This window comes from Pipra filicauda, unplaced genomic scaffold, assembly GCF_003945595.2.
Source record: "Pipra filicauda isolate LSUMZ 115617 unplaced genomic scaffold, ASM394559v2 scaffold990_size40809_pilon, whole genome shotgun sequence".
Taxonomy (NCBI): domain Eukaryota; kingdom Metazoa; phylum Chordata; class Aves; order Passeriformes; family Pipridae; genus Pipra; species Pipra filicauda.
Genome location: NW_024105187.1, coordinates 16,916 through 40,797, shown reverse-complemented (window position 1 = coordinate 40,797; position 23,882 = coordinate 16,916). Strand labels below are relative to the sequence as shown.

Sequence of the window (23,882 nt, the reverse complement as noted above, 5' to 3'; positions counted from 1 at the left end):
AAAGCAGCAGAAAGCAACTCCTTAACCCCAGCTGGGAGGGGTTAAGAAGCAGGCATTCTTTAGGGCAGCGTGCTGGACGCCTGCAGGAGAGTTCTTCTAATCCAGCCTGCTCAGGGACACAGGCAGGGCTTGGGATTACACACACTGATTCCAGAGGCATTGGATATTCCCCCTTACTGAACACATGTCCATTACTGTGCTTTACACAGTCACACCCCTATTGCAAGTCCCTATTTGGTCATTTGGGGTCTTCTCTGGGGGTCTCTGGTGGGTTTTTTGGCATCTGGTGCCCCCCAAAGCTCAGGTGTCTGCTTCTTGACCTCGGTTCTCAGCATCACTGCTTTTCCCCACAGAGACCGTCATGTTTGGTTTGATCTTCTCTGGGTCCCCAGAGCTCAGCTCACATCCTGTTTGCTTGAGTTCCAGCCCTGATCCAATTCTCCAGGACTTCTCTAAGATTCTACTGTTCCTTATTTGGCCAGAGCAGAATCTTGGCAGCAATGTTCTACTTCTCCCAAACCAAGGCTCCCCCTGCACCAGCCACTGCCAAACAAGGCCAGACATCGACTGCCATGGCCTCGACCACTCTCTAGATACAGAAAGAGAAAGATCAGATTTTGCTCACAATCAGACATCTTTTGTTAAGGAACAGATACAAACAGGATTCACTGATGAGCCCAGACTAACAGATCTTCCTAAGAAGCACACCTGTTTGGTTCAGGAGCAGATACACAGGTGGAGTCCCATCACACCACATTTGTACCAACAAATAGACCCAGTTTTAGCAGGAGCAGATACATGGAGACACAGCCCATTAGGTTGGAAGGTTCATCTAGAGCTCAGCTTTGGCTCAGGGGCTGTTGTTCAGCCTCAGCATTTCAGTGACAGCCACATAGGGCTTTACATTACACACACAGTTTCCAGATTCATTACAGAGTCTTGCTTACTTAATACAGACACTTGTAGGCAACACTCGGATCACATTTGGCACTAAAAAGACATGTAAATTTTCCTCCCATGTCAACAGTGTTTGAACTGTTGTCAGAAGAGCAAAACGAGTGAAGCATTTTGTTTCTGCAGTCAAGTGGGAACCTCTGTCTGATGACATTCCCAAAGGCATCCCAAATACAGGGAGGATTGCACTGAACAGGATTGCAGTCTCTTTCCCAACCTGCTTAGTGCAACAAGGAACAGCCTCTGGCCACCCAGAGAAGGTATCCCCCAAGACTAGGAGATCTTTACACCCCCCTTTTCTGGGCAATTTCAGTCACATCCATCTGCCAACATTCACCTGCAGCATTTCTGCATTTTCCATCACCTGTTCCCACTCCATTGGTAGGGTTTGGATTATTTCTCTTCCACACACCACACTGCTGACTCACTGCTTGTACAACTGGGGTCAGTTTTGGACCAAGAACCCACTTGTGCAAATGTTTCAATAATTTGCTTCACTCCAAGGAATACCCTCATGTTCCCCATCCACCAGGTCACAGAGATTGGCTCAGGGACTATTATTTGCCCACTTGGGGTAACTGCCCAGCCTCCTGGAGCAAATTTTGCTCTAAGGTTTCAAGGAGTTGACAATCCTTAGCACTAGACTCATTTTCTTCTACTGGGAGAAGGATCTCTGTCAGGATCTCTGACCTGGTGGTGGGGAGTTCTGTGCATCCAGAGAATTGTTTTCCATGCCGGACAAAGCTGCCCCCACTGGGAAACAATTCCCAACCAGGACTTTCCAAGGGGCTGTCTCCTAAGTCAGCTCTGCCCCAATACACTTCTCCTCTAATCTGGAAGCAATCCCGGTCTGGGCTTCCTTTGCTGGGGCTGGGGCAGTTGACAGGTTGCTTCTTTCCTTCCTGGCCCTGCCTCCCTTGTCCTTGGAGAATTTCAAAGCCCACGGAGGCTCCTGGGCTCTGGACTACTTGCACTTTGTGTTTGGGATACCCCATATCCACTCAGCCCAAGGAAATTCCCTGGCACACCAGACAATTGTTCTAGAATTGTCCCTTGAGTTTCATTTTCCCGGATTTAACACAGAGGAACAAGTTCCCACAGCCACAAACAATTGTGTTTAGCTTGGCTGGAACCAGATGTTCTGATGGGGAAGAATCCTCTGGTGCCCCCTCAGTCATCTTCAGTGATGCCACGAGAGGGTTCGGAGGGTTCTGAAGTTTCAGTTGCGGACAATCCCATTTCCAGTGTCCATCTTTCTTACAGGATGCACAGGTATTGATCCCAAGTCTCCTGGGGGGATGTTTGAAGCAGGCTGCCCATGCTCTCGTCCTCTTCCTCTCCCCAGGGGCACCATTTCCTCAGGGATTTCTTCCAGAACTGCAACTCCAACCTCCAACAATGTCCCCAAATTAGACTGATCTTGTCCCTCAGCTTGATCTTCCTTTCCGGGCTCACACCAAGGGCTCTGAGGGCGCTGCATTCACACCACAATCTTTCTGCCATTTCACAGGTTCTGCAAAGTGAAAAACACATCACCAGACATAACCTCCCTCCACTTCTGTTCCCCTTCTAAAACAGCATCAACTGTAACAATGGATTCTAATTCAGTGTTCCAGAACAGCCACCCATTGATTCCAACACTCCATTAAATTCTCCCTGGGAGCTGTTCCTCCGGGGGGGCCGCCAATCTTCATCCAATATTGCAAAATGCAACCAAGGGGGGACTTCTTCCAAATTCCCCCTTCAGATTGCCCACTTCCCAGCTCTAAACAGTAGACCCAAAATGTTACAATACAGAAACAAATACAAGTACAGAACAATAGTGATCGATAAAACAAAGCCAGAGACCAAATTCCAGAATACCAAAGAACCCACCCAAAGCGCTGGAAGATCCACAGGTCTCAGATGAGCAGGATTCCCAAAATACCAAAGAACCTCCCAGTGCGCTGAAAGATCCATACGTTTGACATGGGCAGGATTCCCAAAAAGAATGCCTTGTTATCCAGTGGGATCTTACCTGTGTCCCAGACTGGGCTGGGGATCTGTGCTCTTCTGCAGCAAAGTCCTGGTGCTGGCGTGAAGATCCAGAGATCCCTCAGATCTGCGGGAGATCAAGCAGAGGTGTCCTGTCTGGGGGCCAAAAATAATACCCAAAAGCTGCTGAGATACAGCTCGAACAAGCTGAAAACTAAACTGTCATTTGGGGTCATCTCAGATCGACTGGATTTCAGCAATTACTCAACACAGGTGCCACCTCCTCCAGCCAAGCCCAGGAGATCAACCTCCTCAGCAGCTGCAAGAGCGGGATGTTCATGTGCCTGCTGCCATCTCCCCAAAGCCATTATCCCACTCCTGCTGACAAGATGGGCAAGATGAGCATCTACCTCACAAGATCTGCTGCCGCAAGAAGAGCGTGTCCCAAAGGATGTCCTCAGCCTTCTCAGAGGGGACGTCAGATCCTCTCCAGGGATGGTCCCAGCCCTTCCCAACCCGGACTGGGCACCAGCTCCAACTCTTCCCTGGAAAACAAACAACAAATTCATGAACAGAGATTACAAACCAAAAGTGGAAACAAGAAAAAAAGGTAAAATGTTAACCTTCTGTCAGGGTTCTGAGGAAGGCCCAAGCCCTCCAGACTAAAGAAAAACCCCACCTCCTCCAGCTCAGGAAAACCCAGGCCTTCTCCCTGCCCTGCTGCACTGGCCCAAAGAAAGGCTCCTAAGCCAAGACAGCCCAAGCCTTTCCTGGCCTGCAGCCCAAAGCAGCTGGTGTTCTGCAGCCCCGCCTTTGCTCCCCCCACGGGGGTTTGTTTTTGGCAGGCTGGCTGCCCCTGCCCCAGCCCCCGCCCAGCAAAGGGGCAGTGGCAGAGGCTGGGGGCAGAGCCGGGCTCCCATTTCACACCCAGCCCAGAGCACCCGCCCGCCCTCCTGCCAAGAAGCAGCTTGGCAGCCGGCTGAAGAATTCCTCAGGTTCCCCGCCAGCAAAGGGGGAACCTTCGGTGCCCAGCCAGGCTGTGCAATGCCCGTGTCCGGGAGCACCCCCTGGGTGTGGACTCATCTGCAAACGGCGTGTGGAGCACGGCTTGGAGGAAGGGGCCAGAATCAAAGTCCATTATCTTCAGCTCGCCGGTGTCCAGGTCAACTAAGAGCTTGTCATCCTTGACGCCGTCCTCGATGTCTCCAGCAGCAGGCCCACCCGGCACAGCTTCTCCAGAGGCCCCTTCTCCTTCCCTGGGGGCCAGACCAGGCTGTCAGCGTTCTGCCGAGGGCCCAGCTATCTGTGAAGCGGGACGAGCAAAACCAGGTTGGATGGTGGCCACCAGCACTTGGGAGACCGGGTCTGCAGCCCAGCTCCAGCACAAAGAGGGGCGTGTTCCCATGGGATGACCCCCCCTCAGTGCTACAGGCATGACAAAAAAGTCTGGTTTCCTTTGCTTCTTATTGCCAAGAGATGTGTGGAGGTGTTACTTGCCAGGCCCCTGGATCAAAGGGAGCACGTGGATCTCTCCCGTCTTCTAGGGCAGGGGAATGCCCTGCACCCAAGGATGGCACAACAGGTCTTCCAATGCTGGTCTGTCCGAGGGGCGGATGGACAAACACCACCTGATAAGGTGCTGGCAGCCTGGGGGGAAAATGACCGGTCAGTTGGAGAAGGATCCTGTCCCCTCTGTCCCACTGTCCACGTGCCCAGGCTGTGCTGGCTGTGCTCAGAGCTGTGTCCAAACTTCTCCATCGCTTCTCCCTTTTGGAGGAGAGCAGGATGGCAGGACACAGGCCACCTCCTCCAGCCACCCATGGGACACAAACAGCTTCAAGAGCGGCATCCTCGTGAGCCCGCTGCCCTCTCCCAACACCGTTATTCCCCCCGTGCCACAAAGATTGGTATCCACCTGGAGAGACCCGTGCTGGGAACGGGAGCTGGTCCCAGATGGTGTTGGTGCCTTTGCGGAAAGGGTGCTTCCCGCAGACCATCTGGTAGAGCAGGATGCCCAGGGACCAGATGGTCGCCTCCTCGCCGTGGTAGCGCTTGAGGTAGATCCACTCTGGCGGGCTGTATGACAGAGTTCCTATGGAATACAGACGCAGTTCATCAGGTGGATGCTGCCTGCTCCCAGAGCCTCACCCCAGCATCCCTGGCAATGTGGGGCCTGCCCCAGTGGCACACGCTGTGACCCACTGCCTTCTCGCCGGCTCCTGACTCTTGGTTACAAACTCTGGGTTGGAGAAGAAGCCGCTGGTGTCCAAGAGGGCAGCGGAAGCCCTGGCAAGGCCCAACCATTACATGCAAGGGAAAAACCCACCCAGAGGTGGGAAAAAGCCGTGCCTTCTCCCCGCCCCACTGCACTGCCCCCAACAATTCATCATAAGCCAAGGCAAACAAGGCGAGCGGAGCAGCCCAAGCCCTTCCTCACCTGCACACCAAGCCAGCTGGTGCACAGTTCTGACCCCCTTCTCTGTTACCCTCATGGGGGTTTGGTTCTGGTTGACTCCCCCCTGCCCCAGACCCAGCCCGGGACAGGGTGGGTGGCACAGGCTGTCGGCAAGGCCGTGGCCTGTCTCACAATAACCCCCAGCCCCATCCAAAAGCAACTTGGCTGAAGAACTAATCCTGTTCCCCCTCGGCCAAAGGGGCAATCTCCGGTGCCACACCCGGGCATGGTCATGCAATGCCCGGCACCAGGAGCATCCCCCGGCTGTGGGCTCACCTGCAAACTGGGTGTAGACCGTGTCCTTAAGGAAGGTGCCACATCCAAAGTCAATGAGCTTGGCCTCGCCGGTGGCCAGGTGGAGGAGGATGTTCTGGGGCTTGATGTCCCGGTGCAGGACACCGCAGCTGGTGCAGTGCCGCACGGCCTGCAGCACCTGGCGGAACAGCCCCCACGCCATCTCCTCCGGCAGGAACCCCCACGCCCTCAGTAAGCGAGAGAGGTCCTGAGACGGCTCCGGATGCTCCATCACCAACAGGAACCCGTTGGGGAGCTCGAACCACTCCAGCAGCTGGATGACCCCAGGGAAGCCATTGGACACCTTGTCCAGCAGCACGATCTCCAGGGGGGCCCGGGTGCCGTCAGGCTGCGGGGGGACCATGGGGTCGTCAGTGGGGCTGATGCCGTGCCTGTCTGCCTGCTCCCCCTCGGTCAGCCCTGGATGCTCCCCGTCCCCCACCGAGCCCACGCCCACTCTCCCTCCAGGTGTCCCGGCGGCTTCCACCCTGCCGGGCCTCGGCTCGTCCCCGCCCGTCCCGCCCCGCTTTCTGCCGCTGGCCCCGCTCGCTCACCAGCTTGCCCCAGCGCCGGATGCCATCCCGGGACACGGCTTTGATGGCCACCTGCAAGCCAAGGGGAAGGGCGGGTTGAGCTCTCCCGTCCCACTCTCCTCCTCCTCCTCCTCCTCCTCCTCCTGCACTCACCGGGGCTCCGTCCGCCAGGCAGGTCCCCGCGTAGACGCGGCCGAAGCCGCCGCTGCCCAGCAGCGAATGCAGCCGGTAGCGCTCGTGCAGCGGCTCCTTGGCCTTCGGTGCGGGCGAGACGTGGCCGTCAGCGTTGGGGCCGGGGCCCGGCACGGCCCCCGAGCGCCCCTCAAGCGGCCCGGGCCGGGCTTCCCCAGCCGCAGCGGGCAGCGGCGGCTCGCTGCCGGCGGCCGGGCTGGCGAGCGGCGGAGCTCTGGCCGGGGAAGCCGCCGAGGAGGCGGCAGCGGCCGCGGCGCCCGCGGCCCCCGCCGGCCCCGGCAGGCGCCGGGCTCGAGCCAGGCGGAGCCAAGGGGCGGCGAGGCCGAGCCCGTCCCACAGCCAGCCCCACAGGAGCGCCCAGCAGCGCCACAGCCGGCGCGCCGGGAGCCGGGCGAGGGCGAGACCGCGCCGGGCCGCCCAGGGCCGGGGACGGGGCGGCCCCGCCCGGCACAGGGGAACGGCCGGGGCCATGGCCCGGGCCGGCAAGGGGAGGGGGACACCGGCAATGGGACAGGGACACCGGGAATGGGACAGGGACCGCGGGAACGGGACACTGGGACAGGAAGTCCGGCACAGGGACAGCGGGACAGCGGGACACCGGGAGAGGGAGAGGAGGACGAAGATCTTGAGCAAGGAGAGCACGAACAAGAGTCAGAGCGAGAGCGCGTCGCTACAGTCGCTGCTGCTGCCGCTGCTGCTGCCGAAGCGCAGGGGCCGCTGGTCCGTTGGTCCGTTTGTCGGTTCCCCTTCGGCCCCCGCGAGCCCCGGGGGCAGCCCCGACCGCTCCGCTCCCAACCAGCCCCGGCCGCAGTCACGGAGCTCCCCTTCCTCCCGCCCCCACGCCAAGACCACGGGCTTTTGGAGCTGCTTCACTTTAGTTCAACTTCTTGGTTGCCAAGTTTGCAACTTCCCGCCGCTGCTCGGACCCCATCCCGTCCGTTCAGCCCGCGCTACTGTCGCTTCCTCCCAGGCCAGCCGGGCTCTGCACTTGCCCCTCAAGTTTGGCAAGGGCTTTGCTCAGTGAGGAGCCCCGGCACATCCGGCCAGCGCCAGGCAGAGCCAGCCCCGTGGGAGGGCAGAGCAGGAGGATCGGCAGGGGAAATGCAGCCCTTTGGGGTCAACGCTGCTCCTCGACCACCCCAGGGCTGGTCCTGTTTTCCTGCCCGCTTCGAGGGAAAATCGGCGGCTGCTGAGAGGATGCCTGTCTTCTTGCTGCCGTTTGGATGCCAGTCCCTCCTAATAAATGCAGGCTTAATTTGGAATGGACACGATGTAGCAGCTTTTTCAGCACCCAATATTTAACAGCTGCCTTTCAGGGGACAATGGGAAAAAGGGGGGAGAACGGGAGAAAAGGGGGGCTGGGACCTCCAAAGTGACCGAGGAAGGGGCTGAGACTGTGAAACCGAGCAGGGCAGGGGGAAGAAACACCCCCAAACCGAGCTGGGGGGGAGCTGGGGACGGTGGGGATGATGGGAAAGGGGTGGGAGAGGGGAGAAAATGGGTATTAGACAGTGGACGGGGGACAGAGGGCAGGGGGTTCCCACATGGGTCTCCCCTGTCCCCCATCACTTGAGCCCTGGAGCGGTTCCCTGGGGCTCTGGGAGGGGGCAGATCCGCCCTGGGAATGTCCACTGCTTCTGTAACCCTTTGTGTGCTTGCTCTGGTGACGATTGTGCACAGGTGCCCAACCTCCCTGTCCATCCCTGGGGGGCTGATGGGGGGACTTCCCCACCGAGTAACTGGTGCTGCAGCAGCTGTGGGGCAGACGGGGGTGGGAAAGGGGGGTCCGGGGTGGCCCCCTGAGCTCCCAACCTGCTGGGGGGGTTGAGGGCTGCTGGGGGGGCACCCCCTGACCTGTGTCCCTGCACACCCAGGGCTGTTCCAGGTCCTGGGAAAAGCCGAGTGAACAGCCCCGACCGGGAGAGGTTCCTGCCCGGGTACATCTACAACTGGGAGCAGCTCAGGCACTTCAGCAAAGATTTGGGCACCTGGGGGGGACACCCCGTGTGGGGAGACCCAGGCCAGGCACTGGAACAGCCAAGGGGAGTTCCTGGAGAACAGACAGGATCTGGGGGACATGAACTGCTGGCACAACTACGAGAATGTGGCCCCGTTTGGCCAGCCTGGGAACCCCCATTTTCGGGGTAATCTCCCCAAATCCTCCCAAATATTCCCCTGAATCCCCAAATGCCTTCAAATCCCAGTAAAATGGTGGGGCTTTAGATGTCTTTGTTGAATGTCTTTGTTTTAAATTCAACAAATCAGCTCTTCCCACTGAATTTCCCAGGTCAGTTTGTGACCCCATGGATGTTTCTCCCACTGTGTTCACCCAGGTGCCTGTGGGGAACAAGGAGGATGTGGAGACCACCAGCCAGGTGTCTTCCCAATGTGGGAAGACATCACTTCTCCGATGGGTGATGGAGTTGGAGCAGCAGACAAAGCTCTTCCCACAGTCGAGGCACCTTTAGGGCTTCCCTTACTGGTGGGTCCGTTGGTGTGAGGTCAAGGCAGAGCTCTGGCTGAAGCTCTTCCCACACTCGTCACACTTGTAGGGCCTCTCCCCGCTGTGGATCTGCCGGTGGCTGACGAGGTGGGAGTTCTGGATGAAGCCCTTCCCACAGTGGGTGCAGAGGAAGGGCCTCTCCTCCGTGTGTGTCCGCTCATGCAGGAGGAGATTCCCGCTGGTCTGAAACCTCTTCTTGCATTCCAAGCACTTGTAGGGCCGTTCTCCAGTGTGGATGCGCTGGTGGCAGATCAGGTTGGAGCTGCAGATGAAGCTCTTCCCACATTCCCCACACATGTAGGGCTGTTCCTCAGTGTGCGTGCACTGGTGGCAGATCAGGTGGGAGCTCTGGCTGAAGCTCTTCCAACAGTCCAAGCACTTGAAGGGCTTTTTCCTAGTGTGAGGCTGCTCATGGACATCCAGGTCAGGGCTCTGGCTCAAGCTCTCGTCGCCTTCCCGGCACAGGGTGGGTCTTTCCTCCTCAGAGCACCCTGGGCTGCCTTTGGAGACCCTCCTCCTGGGGTACCTTCGTGGCTTTTCCTCCCCGCTGCCTTCCTGCACCGTGGAGCCCTTCAAAACGGCCTCTCCCACCAGGCTCTGCCAGGGGGATTTGTCCTCCGGGCTCTCCGTCCTCAGCTCGGGGCCTGGGGCAGGAGGGAAGAAGGACAGGGAGGGGATTTGCCTCCGGCCCAGAGGGAAGGCCAAGGACATCCCCCAACTCCAACCCCGGCAGGACTGCGGCAGCAGTGGGGTTGTCCTGCAGCTGGGGGCGATGCTCAGCTGGGAGATACAGCTGGGAGTTCCCCCTCGCTGGTCTATCCACTTCAGGGTTCTGGGGTCCCTCCTGTGTGGGCTGCTGGAGGTCTCACATGTATTGGGGAACCCCCTCTCCAGGGTTCCCGCCCTCTCTGGGCTGCCGGAGATCCCGGGAATCCCAGAGATCCTTCCTTTATGGGCTCCTCACTTTGCCATTCTGGGGATCCCCCTTCTCTGGGCTGCTGGGGGTCCCGGGGGCTCCCCTCTCCGGGGTCCCTTTTAGGGTGGTCAGGGGGTTTCGGGGTCCCAGGGTCCCATCTCCCCTGACTCTCGTCTTCGGGGTGCTGGCGATCCCAAGGTGTCCAGCCCTCTCTCCAGGTTGCCGGGGGTCCCGGCTCCCCCCACAGCCCTCTCTGCTCCCCCCTCCTCTCCAGACTGCCGGGAGTTTCCCCTCTCCGGGCCCCCGTTTCAGATTCCAACCCCCGCCTGTCCCAGGGGTCCCCAAAGCCGGTGTGTTTGTCCCATGTCCACCCCACTCCCCGCCGGTATCCGGCGACCGCCACGTGGCTCCGGGGACCCAACATCCCCCTGCTCATCGTCGGGGCTGTGCCGGGAACCCACCCCGGGACCCCCAAAAAACACCTCCCGGGGATCCCCAATATCTCCCCAAGGGGCATTTGCGACTCAGCTTTGGGGGTCCTGCAAGATCCAAAATCCCTCCGCCCCCCCAAAACAAATCCCAGAGTGCCTCAAGATATTTGGGGCGAGCTCCCCTTCCCCGGTCACCTGCGGGATGCGGGGGGCGATGCTCCCGGGACGCGGGGGCTGCGGATACAGCGGGCGGTGCATCCACGTGCGTTCTTTCTCCTCCTTCTCCTCCTCCCCCTCTCCCTCCTCCTCTCCCTCCTTCTCTTTCTCCTCCCCTCCTATTCCCACTCCTCCTATTCCCGTTGGAGCTGGGGCAGGTCGGGATGGGGCAGCGCTGGGCTCTTGGCCGCTCCCGCCCGCACTCGGCCCCCGCCGCAGCCGCCACGGCCGGGACGGCGCGGGGGGGCCCGGCCTGGGCACCCCCCACCTCCCCTTTCCCCAAATTCCCGTCCCGGGCGGTGCTGGGGCCGAGGGGGGACCCTGGGGGGGTCCTGGGGGAGCGCTGGGCGCTGCGGGTCTGGCTGGCAACTGATGAGTCATCAGCGCTGCGCGCTCGGATTGGCTGAGCACTGCTTTGGGGGTGGGGCTGCAGGAAAGGGGGTTCTTTGCAGGGGAAGACATTTGGAGCTGGAAGGACTCCAAAGCTGAGCCGCAAATGCCCCTTGTGGGGATCGTGGGGGGTCCGCGGGAGGTGATTTGGTTTTGGGGGTGTCCCGGTGGCGGTTCCCGGCAGAGCCCCGGCGGTGGGCGGGGGGATGCGGGGTCCCCCCCCGCGGTGGGGGTTGGTCTTGTTGGAAATGATCCAACTTGCCTCAAATTGTAGTCAGTGGCAGCAGTTGACCGGGTTTCTTTTCACGGGCTCTTGTCGCTTTGATCTTTAAAGCACCCAAACTTGGAGTTTCTCTGCACTGGCTCTGATGAGCTTCCATAAACAAAGCCCGAGGGAGCTGAAGATTGGACATCTGGGATCTTAAATTCCTGGTCCTTCAAGGACATGTTGGAGGAACCAGAAGGTCCAGAGAGGATTAACAAAGACATTGCAGCCTGAGAGTTGGAGACCCTGTGTCTGAGGAGGAGTGCTAAGAGGACCAAAGAAAGTGGACCAAATTAGCCAGTTAAGGATAGAATACTAATTAGAGTCTTAATTAATGAAGATAATTCCTTAGTTCATTAATTGGGGTAAATTAGAAGCAATGAACATTAATTTGTTTGTTTGTTCAAATGTAGAAATGTGTGAAAAGTCTGGAAAGGGACAGGTGTGGCTGGAACGATTGGCTCCCTGTCTCTGGGAGCCAGAACAAAGCAGTGCCTGGCTCACCAACACTTCCCAGGGGCGTTGGAGGGTTTCATTTCTTCCCAACGCTTTTCAGGGACAATTCTTGGTGAGCCAGGTGGGACAATGCTGTCGACCCTCCAGGGATTCCGGGACCCTGAGGACTCCAGCGAGCAGTGAAAATATTCTTCTGGGAGATCTCAGTCCCTGGATCTGGTGAGTTCAAAGCAAGATCCCTGGAATTTTATTAAGGCATTGCTGAGCATAGAAAAGGTATACCTAAGCATCCTAGAAATGGAGCTCTAGAACAGAATAGAATAGAATTGGGTTGTGAAAGTGATGATAGAACTGTAAAAGAAGGAGTGTGATATTTGGCTTATGAGAAGAAATCCCTACTGACTGAGTGAAAGGGGTGGGTTCCAGGCCCCAGGTGTGGGTCAGGGGGTGGGTTCCAGGCCCCAGGTGTGGGTCAGGGGGTGGGTTCCAGGCCCCAGGTGTGGGTCAGGGGGTGGGTTCCAGGCCCCCCGTGTGCTTTGCCCACAGATCAGTCACACACAGAGCTCTTGCCCATAGAGCTGCTTTGGGGAGGGCTTTGCTCAGGTAACTGTGTTTGTCAAAGCCAATGGTCAGTGCTGGAGAAAGTGAAGTGTTTGGGGAGTGTGTGTTACTGGGAGTGTGTGTTATAGTATTAGAATCCTGTCTGACTCGGGGATGCCCATAATAGATATAAAAAAGAAAAAATTCACTTGTTGTAGAGTGTTAAATGCAGTAGTTTGTTCCTGTGTGCATTTTAAAGCATTTGGTGCACGTGAAATATTTGAAGGAAGGTCAATTGCCACAGCAGCTGTTAAGCTGGGATTGTGTGTTCAGAGCATTCTTTAGTGTCAGCTTTAGTGTTTGCAAGGGTTGGATTTGTGTTAATTGTGCCGATCTTCAATTAGTGATTAGTGAATTAGAGATTCAGTTTGTGGATTATAATACGGTTTTTCAGTTGCTGTTGTTTTGTCAGAGAAAAGAGAAGTGAACTGAAATCTCTAGATTTGTTCTTTGAACTGAGCAATAGTCAGGGTTTGGGAAGGTGTGGTTTGATGCCAGGGAGCAGCGGCAGCTGGGGAGGTTCCTCCAGCTGCAGGGGAAGGAGGCAGAAATGGTCCCAGTGAGAGAGGAGCAGAAGAAAGGATTTGGGTTTGGAAAGCTTTGGAGGGTTTAGTGTGAGAGCAGGCATTTGGAATGTGTGTGGGGAAGGGACAAACAGGAGCTGCCACAGCCTGGACTCCCCCCAGGGCTCCCAACCAGGCAGGAAGGCTCCTGCCCTTGGAAGATGTGTGGGAGGGCCCAGAGGTGTCATCCCCAACTGAACCTCTGCTCCATGGACATTGGGGAGGGAGAAAATGGATTTCTTGGGAGATCCTGGAGTGGCGTGTTGGGTTTGAAATAAGAGTAAAGGACAATTTAGTCAGAAATAATTCCTGTTGGTGGTGGCACAGGGCAAAAGGAAAATGGGCCTTTCTTTCAACCATTAAAATTTGGAATTGGTAAATGGGTGTTGGCTGTTCAATTTCTTTATGTGCCTGACTGTGCTGTACCATTCCTAGGCAAGAGATGTATTTAGTGAGTTAAATGACATTTGAAAAAGGAAAAATCCAAGTTTGTGGGTGCAGCTGCTCTGTCATTCCTGGGTTTTGGTGTCATTGTGTTACTCAGGGATCCTGAGGAGGGTGAAGCCCTTCTGTGCAGGACATGGAGGTGGTCCCTGGCCTGTCCAAATGCATTAAATGCTGCTGCTGAAGGAGCCCCCCCAGTGATTTTATCTGCATTGACCCCCTGGAGCCCACGGGCACCTGCTCCTGCCTGGACAGAAACCAGGAGTTTCCTTGGACTGGTGTCCCCCAGGAAGGATGTTTTCCCCCCTGTTTCTGAGGCTTTTAATAGTCTTTGATCAATAAATATTTCTCCATGGGATTTCTCCTGTGGTGTCTTCTTGAAGCCTGAAGCAAGCAGAGGAGGGGATGCCAAAGATCCGCCCTCCCCTCTCTATTGTCACTCTGCACCCCCCAGGCCCTTCCTCTGCAGTGTCCTGTCTCCCTGGACATCCCCCCTGGAACTTGTGCCCTTCCCTGCTGGCACGGGTGGGCACACCCCCCATCCCAGTCATGTTCCCAAGCACTGCCAGGGCCACCTGGGTGACCAGCAGGACATGAGTGGGGGTGGTTTGTGAGAGAGTCCCCAAAGGCTCCCTGTCCCCAGAGAGCAGAGCCACGGGGACCAGGGCAGGTCCCCCAGCAGGTCCCACTGCAAATGACCTGGTTTGTGCTCTAGGGAGGAACAGGCAAGGACCCAGTTCAGGAGAAGATGCTCCAGGAAAGGACCGAGTCTGTCCAAGACACAGGATTTGGGGCATGTGGGAAATAACTCAGAAACACTCAGACATGCTCAGAAACACTCAAACACACTCGCACACACACACACACTCAGGCATACCCAGACACACTCAGGCACACTAACACACACTCAGACAGACTTCAACACACTCAGGCACACTTAGACACACTTGCACGAGCTCGGACACACTCAAGCACACCCAGACACATTCCCTCACATTCAGATACGCTGAGACACACTCAGACACACTCGCACACAGCCAGACACCATCAGACACACTTGAGCACACTCAAACACACTCACACACACACAGGCACATTCTGACACACTCAGACAGGCTTAGACACACTCAGATACACTCAGACACATTCAGACACACTCAGTCACACTCCCACACATCCAGACACATTCAGAAACATTTGCACACATTCAGACACACTCTCACACACTCAGAAACACTCACTCTCAGACACACTCAGGCACACTCTCACCAAACCTGACGCACTTAGACACACTCAGACACACTCAGGCACACCCAGACAAACTCAGACACACTCGCACACACTCAGACACACTCAGACATGCTCAGACACACCCAGACATACTCAGACACGCTCAGACACACTCAGGTACACTCTCACAAAGCCTGACACACTTAGACACACTCAGACACACTCACACACACTCAGACACACTCAGAAACACTCAGATGCACACACACACTCACACACAGTCAGGCACACTCACACACACTCACACACATTCAGACACACTTGAACACACTCAGACACACTTAGACACACTTGCACACAGTCAGACACAGGCACACCCAGACACATTCCCCCACACTCAGATATGCTCAGACACACTCAGACACACTCGCACACAACCAGACACACTTAAACACACTCAGACACACTCAAGCAAATTCCCACACACCCAGACACACTCAGAAACATTTGCACACATTCAGACACACTCTCACACACTCAGACAAACTTGAACACACTCACACACACTCAGACACACCTGCAAACACTGACAAACAATCAGACCCATAAATACATACTCAGGCAAACTCATGCACACTGAGACACAGTCGCACACACCCAGACACAGATACACTCCGACACACTCCGACACACTCAGGCACACCCAGACACACTCGCACACACTCACACACACTTAGACTCAGACACACTCAGAAACACTCAGACAATCTCGCACACACTACACACACTCAGACACACTCAGACATGCTCAGACACACTCAGGCACACTCAGACACGCTCAGACACTCGCACACACTCACACAAACTCACACACAGACACATTCACACACACAGACACACTCAGGCACACCAGAAACATGCAGACGTGCACACACACACTCACACACACTCAGACACACTTGAACACACTCAGACACACTTAGACGCACTTGCACACAGTAAGACACACTTAGGCACACCCAGACACATTCCCCCTCACTCAGATACGCTCAGACACACTCAGGCACACTCGAACACAGCCAGACACACTTAAACACACTCAGACACACTCAAGCAAATTCCCACACACCCAGACACACTCAGAAACATTCGCACACATTCAGACCCACTCTCACACACTCAGACACACTTGAACACACTCAGACACACTCAGACACACCTGCAAACACTGACAAACAATCAGACCCATAAATATATACTCAGGCACACTCACGCACACTGAGACACAGTTGCACACACCCAGACACACTCAGATACACTCCAACACACTCCGACACACTCAGGCACAACCAGACACAGACACACTCGCACACACTCACACACACTCAGACACAGGCACACCCAGACACACTCAGACACACTTGCACACACTCAGACACACTCAGACACACTTTCATACATTCAGATACACTCAGGCACACCCAGAAACACTCAGATACGCTCAGACACATTCAGACACACTCGCGCACAGCCAGACACACTTAAACACACTCAGACACACTCAAGCACAGTTCCACACACCCAGACACACTCGCACAAACTCACACACACTCAGACAAAGTCTCACACACTCAGAAACTCTCACACACTTTCAGACCCACTCAGACACACTCAGACACACCTGCAAACACCGACAAACTATCAGACCCATACATATATACTCAGGCACACTCAAGCACATTGAGACACACTCGCACACACCCAGACACACCCAGACACACTCAGATACACTCAGACATGCTCAGACACACTCAGGCAAACCCAGACACATTCAGACACACTCCCACACACTCATACACAGTCAGACACACTCAGACACACCAAGACACATTCGCACACAGACAGATAGTCTCAGACACACTTAGACACACTATTACAAAGCCAGAAACACTCACACAGACTCAGACACACTCAGAAAAACTCAGGCACACTCGCACACACACTCTCACGCATAGTCAGACACACTCAGAAACACTCCGACACATTCGCACACACACAGATAGTCTCAGACACAGTTAGACACACTCTCACAACACCAGAAACAGACACACTCAGACACACTCAGGCACACCCAGACGCACTCAGACACACTAACACACACTCAGACACACTCAGACAGACTTCAACACACACAGACACACTTAGACACACTTACACGAGCTCAGACACACTCAAGCACACCCAGACACATTCCCTCAGACTCAGATACACTGAGACACACTCAGACACACTCGCACACAGCCAGACACCCTTACACACACCCAGACACACTCAAGCACTTTCCCAGACACCCAGACACACTCAGATACACTCAGACACGCTCAGACACACTCAGATATACTCAGGCACACCCAGACACACTCAAGAACATTTGCACACAGTCAGACACACTCTCACACACGCAGAAACACTCACACACTCTCAGACACACTGAGGCACACTCTCACAAAGCCTAACACACTCAGGCACACCCAGACACATTCACACACACACACATTCACACACACTCACACATACTCAGATACACTCGCACACACTCACACACACTGAGACACATTCGCACATACAAGGATAGTCTGAGACACACTGAGGCACACTCTTACAAAGCCAGGCACACTTAGACACACTCAGACACAATCAGACACACTCAGGCACACCCAGAGACACTCAGACACACTCCCACACACTCAGACACACTCAGGCACACCCAGACACACTGAGGCACACTCAGATATGCTCAGACACACTTGAGCACACTCAAACAGGCTCACACATTCGGACACACTCAGATACACTCCCACTCATTCAGACACACTGAGAAATATTTGCATATATTCAGACACACTCTCACACACTCAGAAACACTCACACACTCTCAGACACACTCAGGCACACTCTCACAAGACCTGGCACACTTAGACACTCAGACACACTCGGATGCATCCAGACACACTCAGACACACTCGCACACACTGACACAAACTCACACACACTCTGACACACTCAGGCACACCCAGACATGCTCAGACACACTCACACACACTTACAAACTCACACACACAGGTTCAGACATGCTCAGACACACTCAGACACGCTCAGACACACCCAGACACACTCAGATACACTTAGACACTATGGGACACACTCGGACATACTCACAGTCGAATACACTCAGACATAATCCAGCACACTCCCACACATTCAGACACACTCAGAAATATTCCCACTGATTCAGACACACTCTCTCACACTCAGAAACACTCAGACAGAGTCGCCACACCCCTACGAAGTCAGAAAGATTCGCACACTGTCAGACTCTCTTGAAGAAACTGACACACTCAAACACAGGCATATTCAGACACTTAAATACGTTCTCAGACTGTCTCAAGTACACAGAGAAACACTCAAACACACAGATACATTCAGATACAGTCCGACACTCTCATTCACACTCATGCAAATTGAGACACACAGACCCACTCTCGTAAAGCAAGACACAGCCACATTTGCACAAACAGAAAGACTTGAACACACTCAAACACACTCAGACCCTGTCCCACACAGTCGGACACGCGGAGAAGCACTGAAAGACTTGCACACATTCAGATAAACTCAGACAGACTCTCACAGAGTCACTCAGAGTCAGACACTCTCGCACTCCCTGAGACAAATAAACATGGAGGCACTCTCACACGTAGAATCACTGAGAGACACTCATTTTCACTCAGATATTTTCTTCCGAACTTAGACACAGACATACTTGTACACATGCAAAAAGACACACTCTGACACGCACAAAGTCTAACACATTTTATCACACTGAGACATATTCACTCAGGCATGCATAAGTTTAGACACACTTGAAAACACTCTGACATAGAGACACACTATCAGAGATGCTCTAAGAATCTTAGATACAATCAAACAGGCCTACTTGCACAACATACTTGCACAACCTCAAGCACTTTGCAATCAGAGAGAAAAACGAAGTCATAAACACTCTAAAGCAGTCGAAGGCAGACAGACTAAAACAGTGAGGTACTTTGGCAGAAAGTCTCGCACTCTCGCACTCATTGAGACACAGTAAGCAGGACTAGGAGGGGTTCACAATTACTCAGAAAAAGGTACATGTTCTGACACCGTCTTAGCTCCTGAAGAGAGACAGAGTAACATATACTCATTCTCCTTTTCACACACAATGAGAGATACTCACTTACGCTCTCTCACACTTTTCTTCAATAAAAAGTTGGAAATACATTCTCTTCTAGAAGTTCGAACAATCTAAGGAAAAAATCAGACAAATTGGGAATCACTCCGAGACCTATTAACTGTGTGCACGTTTGTCTGATTGTGAGTGTGTTCCAGTGCCCGTGAGTTGGTCCGAATGTGTTCGTGTTTTTCTCTGTTGTAATAGGTGCGAATGTGTCTGAGTTGTTGAGAATGTGCTTTAGGTTCCGTAATTTCTGCCAAATGTGTGAGAGTGTGTCTGAGCATCTGTGAGTGCGTTCGATTGTTCCTGAACCTGTCTGATTTTGTGTGAATGTGTGTGAGGGTGTCTCGGTGTGTTTCAATTATCGAGTTCTTCTGAGTTTTCCTGGTTTTGGGGTTTTAATGTGTATGAGTGTGTCTGGTTTTATCAAGGCTGTCAGATAATGTGCGAGAGGACGTGTGCGTGTTTGTGGGCATGCCTGTCGGTAAGATTTTCTGGGTTTCTCGTGGGTGTTATTTTGTGTCTGTGTGTGTCATAGTGCGTTCACGGGTGTGCCAACTTTTGTTAGTTTTTGCGAGTGTGTCTGAGGTTTTTTGATTTTTTTCTCTTTTTTTGCCACTAATTGCTACTTTGTATTAGTGTGTACGAGTGTACCCAGCTGTGTATGGTTTTTTCCTCAGTGTGTCTATGTGTGTTTGGGAGTGCGTTTGCTGAAATTTTTCTTTTCATTTGCCGTTTTGTGTGAAGGCGTCTCGGTGTTTCTGACTCTGTCTTGTTGTGTTTGTGTGTATTATCATGTGTTGGCGTGTGTCTGGTTATTTGTCAGAGTGTGGTTGAGTCCTAGTGTGTCCGGGAGTGTACGAGTTTGGATATTTGCAAAGACCTCCGGGCGATTGCGTTTTGGTGTGTTATACTTGTGAAGCTGTGTTTTTGTGTTCTCCCATGTGCACGGGTCTGTTGGCTTTTGCAAAGTTGTGGATGGGTTTGCTCGTGTGTTCTTGTGCGAGTAGAAGTAAGCCTGAGAGTGATCGAGTTTGCATGACTGCGATTGGCTGCGTTTGGCTGAACCTGGGTGTGTTCCGTTCTGTACGGGTTTACTTCAGTGTTCTCGGTTGTACGGGGTGTTTTTCGGTGCACTCACCTGTGCACCCCCGTGTACACAGAAGAACAATCGACCGGCGAATTATTGACCTTACAGCCAGGAAGGAAAGCCCTGAGCCCTCCACCTCTTTTCTGCTGCTGCGCCGCTCTCTGCACTACATCGACAGCATGCTCTTTCTGCCGGGATATTTTTGCTCTGGGAGGAATATATTTCCGTATTTAATTTTGACATTCGGACTGAAACTTTCAGGACAACTCTCTTCCAATAGAACGAGTGCCCTTCGAGCAAGGAAAGAAAGCCCTGACCCTCCGTCTCTCCTATGCAGTTGCTGCTCAGATTTCCTCACTACGTGCGCATCAAGATCTTTCTGCGGAGGAACATTTGTTCTGGTAGAACTCTTCTTCCATATGGAATTTTGGCCCCGCAGAGCTCCTCGCTTCCCAGTGGGTCTATATGCAAACAACTGCCATTCCAGCCAAGAAAGAAAGCCCTGTCGCTCCTTGTCTACTGTGCAGGTTTTTCTCCACTCACGGCAAAACAGGCACAGCTAGTGCTATCTTCCCGGGCCCTTTTGTTCTTAAAGAAATCTTCCCCGGTCCAAAACTCTTGGTGTCCACTAGTGCCGATATTGGTGCGCCAACGACCTTTGAGAGACAGAGGGTGAGACCTCTCTTTCCTGCTTGGAAGGGCAGTAGTTCACCTGCCGATTTCCACAGGTGTTCTCGGGTGGTCTCCCGAGGCAACTCACCAAACACACCTCTGAACACACAAACACACCCGTTCAACCTCGAACACACTTGTGCACACCAGAATACACTCTGGACGACCAAAGCAGAACCGTGCACACCTGAGCACTCCCGTGAACAGAGCACACCCAGGCATACCCATGCGCATTATTTTTCACTCGCACACAACCAGAAAAACCAAAAGTAACTCGCAAACACTCACACACGCAGATATTCGCACACACTAGGAGAGAATAAAAAAAAAGTTTTATTTTGGTGTAGGTGTGTGTATCTGTGTGTGCGAAAGTGTTTGTGACTGCTTACAGGTGTGTTTCCCTGGGAATTCTTGCGGGTGTATTTGGGTTATTCCCGGTGTGCTCGGGTATGCACGAGTGTGCACAGATATGCTTGGTTTTGCTCTGATATGCTCCGGTATGCTTGGTTGTGCACAGATGCACTTGGATTTACTCGAATGTTTTCAGGTCTACAGGGGTGATTTTGTTGCGTTCCGGTGTGCACAGGTGAGCATATCGAAACACACCTCTGCAAGCCTGCTGGTGAACGACCTACTATCCAACCAGGAAAGAAATCCATGATCTTTTCTCTCTCCTGAGAGGGTGATGCGCCATTCTCGGAACTACATTTATATAATGCTCTTTCTCTCCGGGCACTTTGCTCTGGGAGGAATATAGTTCCTTATGCAATTTTGACCCTCGGACGCTCACCTTTCTCGTCTCCTATCCAGTGCAGGTACCCGACTCCAGCCAAGGATGGCCATCTTCACGCTCAAAAACTGAAAACCAAACTCACTGACCCAAAAATCACGTCGTCCATGCCACACCGAGTATTGACCCACCCTCTCGTTCTTTTACTCTGCTTTCCTCCGATTCTGCCTGACACCCTGTCTGCTGGCCTCTCAACAAAAAAAAAGGACTCTTCAACTCACCTAAGGAGCTCAATGAAAGCTCAATGAACCTTTTCATAATTCTCAAGGTCAGTCAGGAGAACCAGGTCAGTTACATGGTGCATTCATCCTCATGGTCACTCTTCACCAACGAAGATTAGAGAAAGACCTCTACCCACTTTTGCTACAAGCGAGGTGGTGATACAAGGCTTTGGAAATGTGGGTAAGACCTTCGAGCTTGCGCAATGGATTTTTTTAGGTGAGACTCTATGAGCTGAAATGAGCTTACCCTTTAAACAGTTGCCAGTGTATTTTGGTGCTAAAAAAAACCTACGGAGCAGTTAATAACTGGCGAGATAAGAAAGGATTTATTTGACAAGGCCAAAATATTATACAACACGCCCACCTTGCCTGAGGTTACATTTTATAACTTTATCTATCCAATCCCGGATGTGTCCACCCTGCGACCTTTCCTCTGGTCCGCCCCGGGTCCACCCCCTTAGAATTGGGTCAGGGGACTTTTTGGGACAACCTACTTCATCATTCTCATCATCCTCAGAGCACAAAGGATACCTAATTCTTGACTCCGTTTTGTTATTCAGGCTCTGATACGCTGTTCTCCAAACAGTCTAGGACTTGCCTTGAAAAAGACAAAACACTGCCACTGAATTCAGGAGTAGGTTTGATATGAGGAGCATAGAATGGGGTAAGAGGTTTAGGGAGTGTAAACAAGGGACAGGAACAAGAGACAAGGTGTGGGGGGAGGGAGGTCTCTGCTTTTTAAAACTTAAAATTCTTACAAATATTACAAAAATAAAATACCATTAGGGGCTTAAGGCATCAGTACCCCCTTTAGAGATTAAACAAGGCTCAAATTCAGCACTCACTTATAAAGGGTATTTGATGCTTTTTGGTATAGCCAAATGTAAATTTGGGTTTTGAAATTAATTCATAGTTCCTAACCGTACTAAGCAATACAAACAAGAGAAGCAAACTTAAACAATATTTTTACAGTTCCTATAACAGTCCTTGCTGTTCTACTTTTCTCAGGAACAGAGGTTTTCTTATTCGTGGGTGAAATTCAGGGTTTTTGATGATAACTGTCCACATTGGAGACGGTCTGCTGGACTTAAAAACAGTTCTTTCCTTTTGGCTTGCAGGAGTTTCAGTCTTAGTGCAACATAAACTCAGTCCTTGGGCTGGAACATAGGAGCAGGATTGTCCAGCTTCACAGGCCCAAGCGACATGATAAATCTCTGCAGTTCCTGCAAAGCAGATCTTAAAACATTAAACAGTTCTACAGACAAACCTCTTTATGCAACTATGGATTCGATGAAGCGTGACTCTATCTTTGATGAAAATTTCATAGGAATTTTGGATATTGGAATTCCTGTATTTCAGTCTTCTGAGAGAGGAGCTTGTGTTTATATCACATAAAAGCATTAACTGCCAGTCACAGATCTAATAGGCCAGTCAAGGGCTTAACTGACGCAGATTGTGTCTGGAGGCAGACAGCATCCTGGCAGTGCCAGTAGCCCACAAGAGATAGCTTATACTCCCTGGACAAATTCTAGGCCTTACCGGGTGAAGGTTTCCTGTTCCTAACTCCCAGACTGTAGTCACCATCTTTACCACATGGAGTAGTATTTGAGGGACTCCTTACCTCCATGGATAAAAGCTGCCTCACCTGTTAAAATAGGTACATTTATAGATATATGAATATCAACAAAACAATAAAGAAAATAAAGCGTTTTTAGCAAACTATTTAAGTAACTTAAACCTATTATACCAACAACGATGTTACCGGATTGCCTAAATGATTGTATGCAATGGTGCAAGCCAGATTTTTAGGGCCTTATTGGAGGGTTCGCAAAACTAGTGCTCTAATTCCTGGTTAGCAGTAAGAAGCAGGATTCCCATGACGCAGTGTCGAACCTGCTAGACCAGTACCGCTGCTTTACAGAAACTGTGATGACATCCAGGCAAAGGGTGACTCGGTGGTTTCTCGTCTCTGCTCCCTTTCACTACAGTATTGATGCCACTTTCTTATCCATCCTCTGTGTCAGTGTAGGAGTTCCTTTGCCAATTCAGGTTCACACACACCCACTAAGATGACACTAGATAAAAAGCATCATAAAAAAACAGATTCCACATTCACATGTAAATTTTACGGACCCTTCTTCAGACTGCTTCAAGAGAAATTGTTGCACAGGTTGCAGAGAGACATAGATATTTACAAATTGTCGTTGGAACGAGAAAAGTGCAAGTACAAACATTGCAGGCTTCGAAGCAATTCATGTGACAAAAGCAAAAGTAATATAAGCTTTCAATTCTTAGCAATTAAGCTAACAATAAGCGAAGCTTAAAACAATATAAAATAGAAAGTAACAAAGAAACACAATAATTACAATATATATACGTTTCTGTACCACCTTTTAGTGCAAATTAATTTCAGTTTTGTCAAA

General features: G+C 52.6%; 1 protein-coding gene and 1 long non-coding RNA gene across 2 annotated transcripts; both read right to left on the bottom strand.

Annotated features, from left to right (window-relative positions):
- Positions 1-1,995: 1,995 nt before the first annotated feature.
- Positions 1,996-4,223, bottom strand: LOC113992889. Its single transcript, XR_003542397.2, has 3 exons — positions 3,339-4,223; positions 2,972-3,084; positions 1,996-2,467 (listed from the first exon to the last, which is right to left on the bottom strand). It is a non-coding gene; the product is annotated as an uncharacterized LOC113992889 (long non-coding RNA).
- A 105-nt stretch (positions 4,224-4,328) lies between these two features.
- Positions 4,329-7,025, bottom strand: LOC120322522 (serine/threonine-protein kinase pim-1-like). The gene is made up of 5 exons (XM_039378072.1): positions 6,364-7,025; positions 6,232-6,282; positions 5,660-6,026; positions 4,844-5,020; positions 4,329-4,575 (listed from the first exon to the last, which is right to left on the bottom strand). Exons 1-5 carry the CDS (start codon positions 6,871-6,873, stop codon positions 4,469-4,471), a joined length of 1,212 nt encoding a protein of 403 aa, XP_039234006.1. The 5' UTR covers positions 6,874-7,025; the 3' UTR covers positions 4,329-4,468.
- Positions 7,026-23,882: the final 16,857 nt, after the last annotated feature.

Excerpts from the sequence above, each read along its gene's own strand:
- LOC120322522 (XM_039378072.1), bottom strand. The coding sequence starts at position 6,873 with ATGGCCCCGGCCGTTCCCCTGTGCCGGGCGGGGCCGCCCCGTCCCCGG. Across the intron at positions 6,283-6,363 it reads GCCTGGCGGACGGAGCCCCG|GTGGCCATCAAAGCCGTGTC; the intron begins GTGAGTGCAGGA and ends CTTGGCTTGCAG. Across the intron at positions 5,021-5,659 it reads GGTCTACACCCAGTTTGCAG|GAACTCTGTCATACAGCCCG; the intron begins GTGAGCCCACAG and ends TGTATTCCATAG.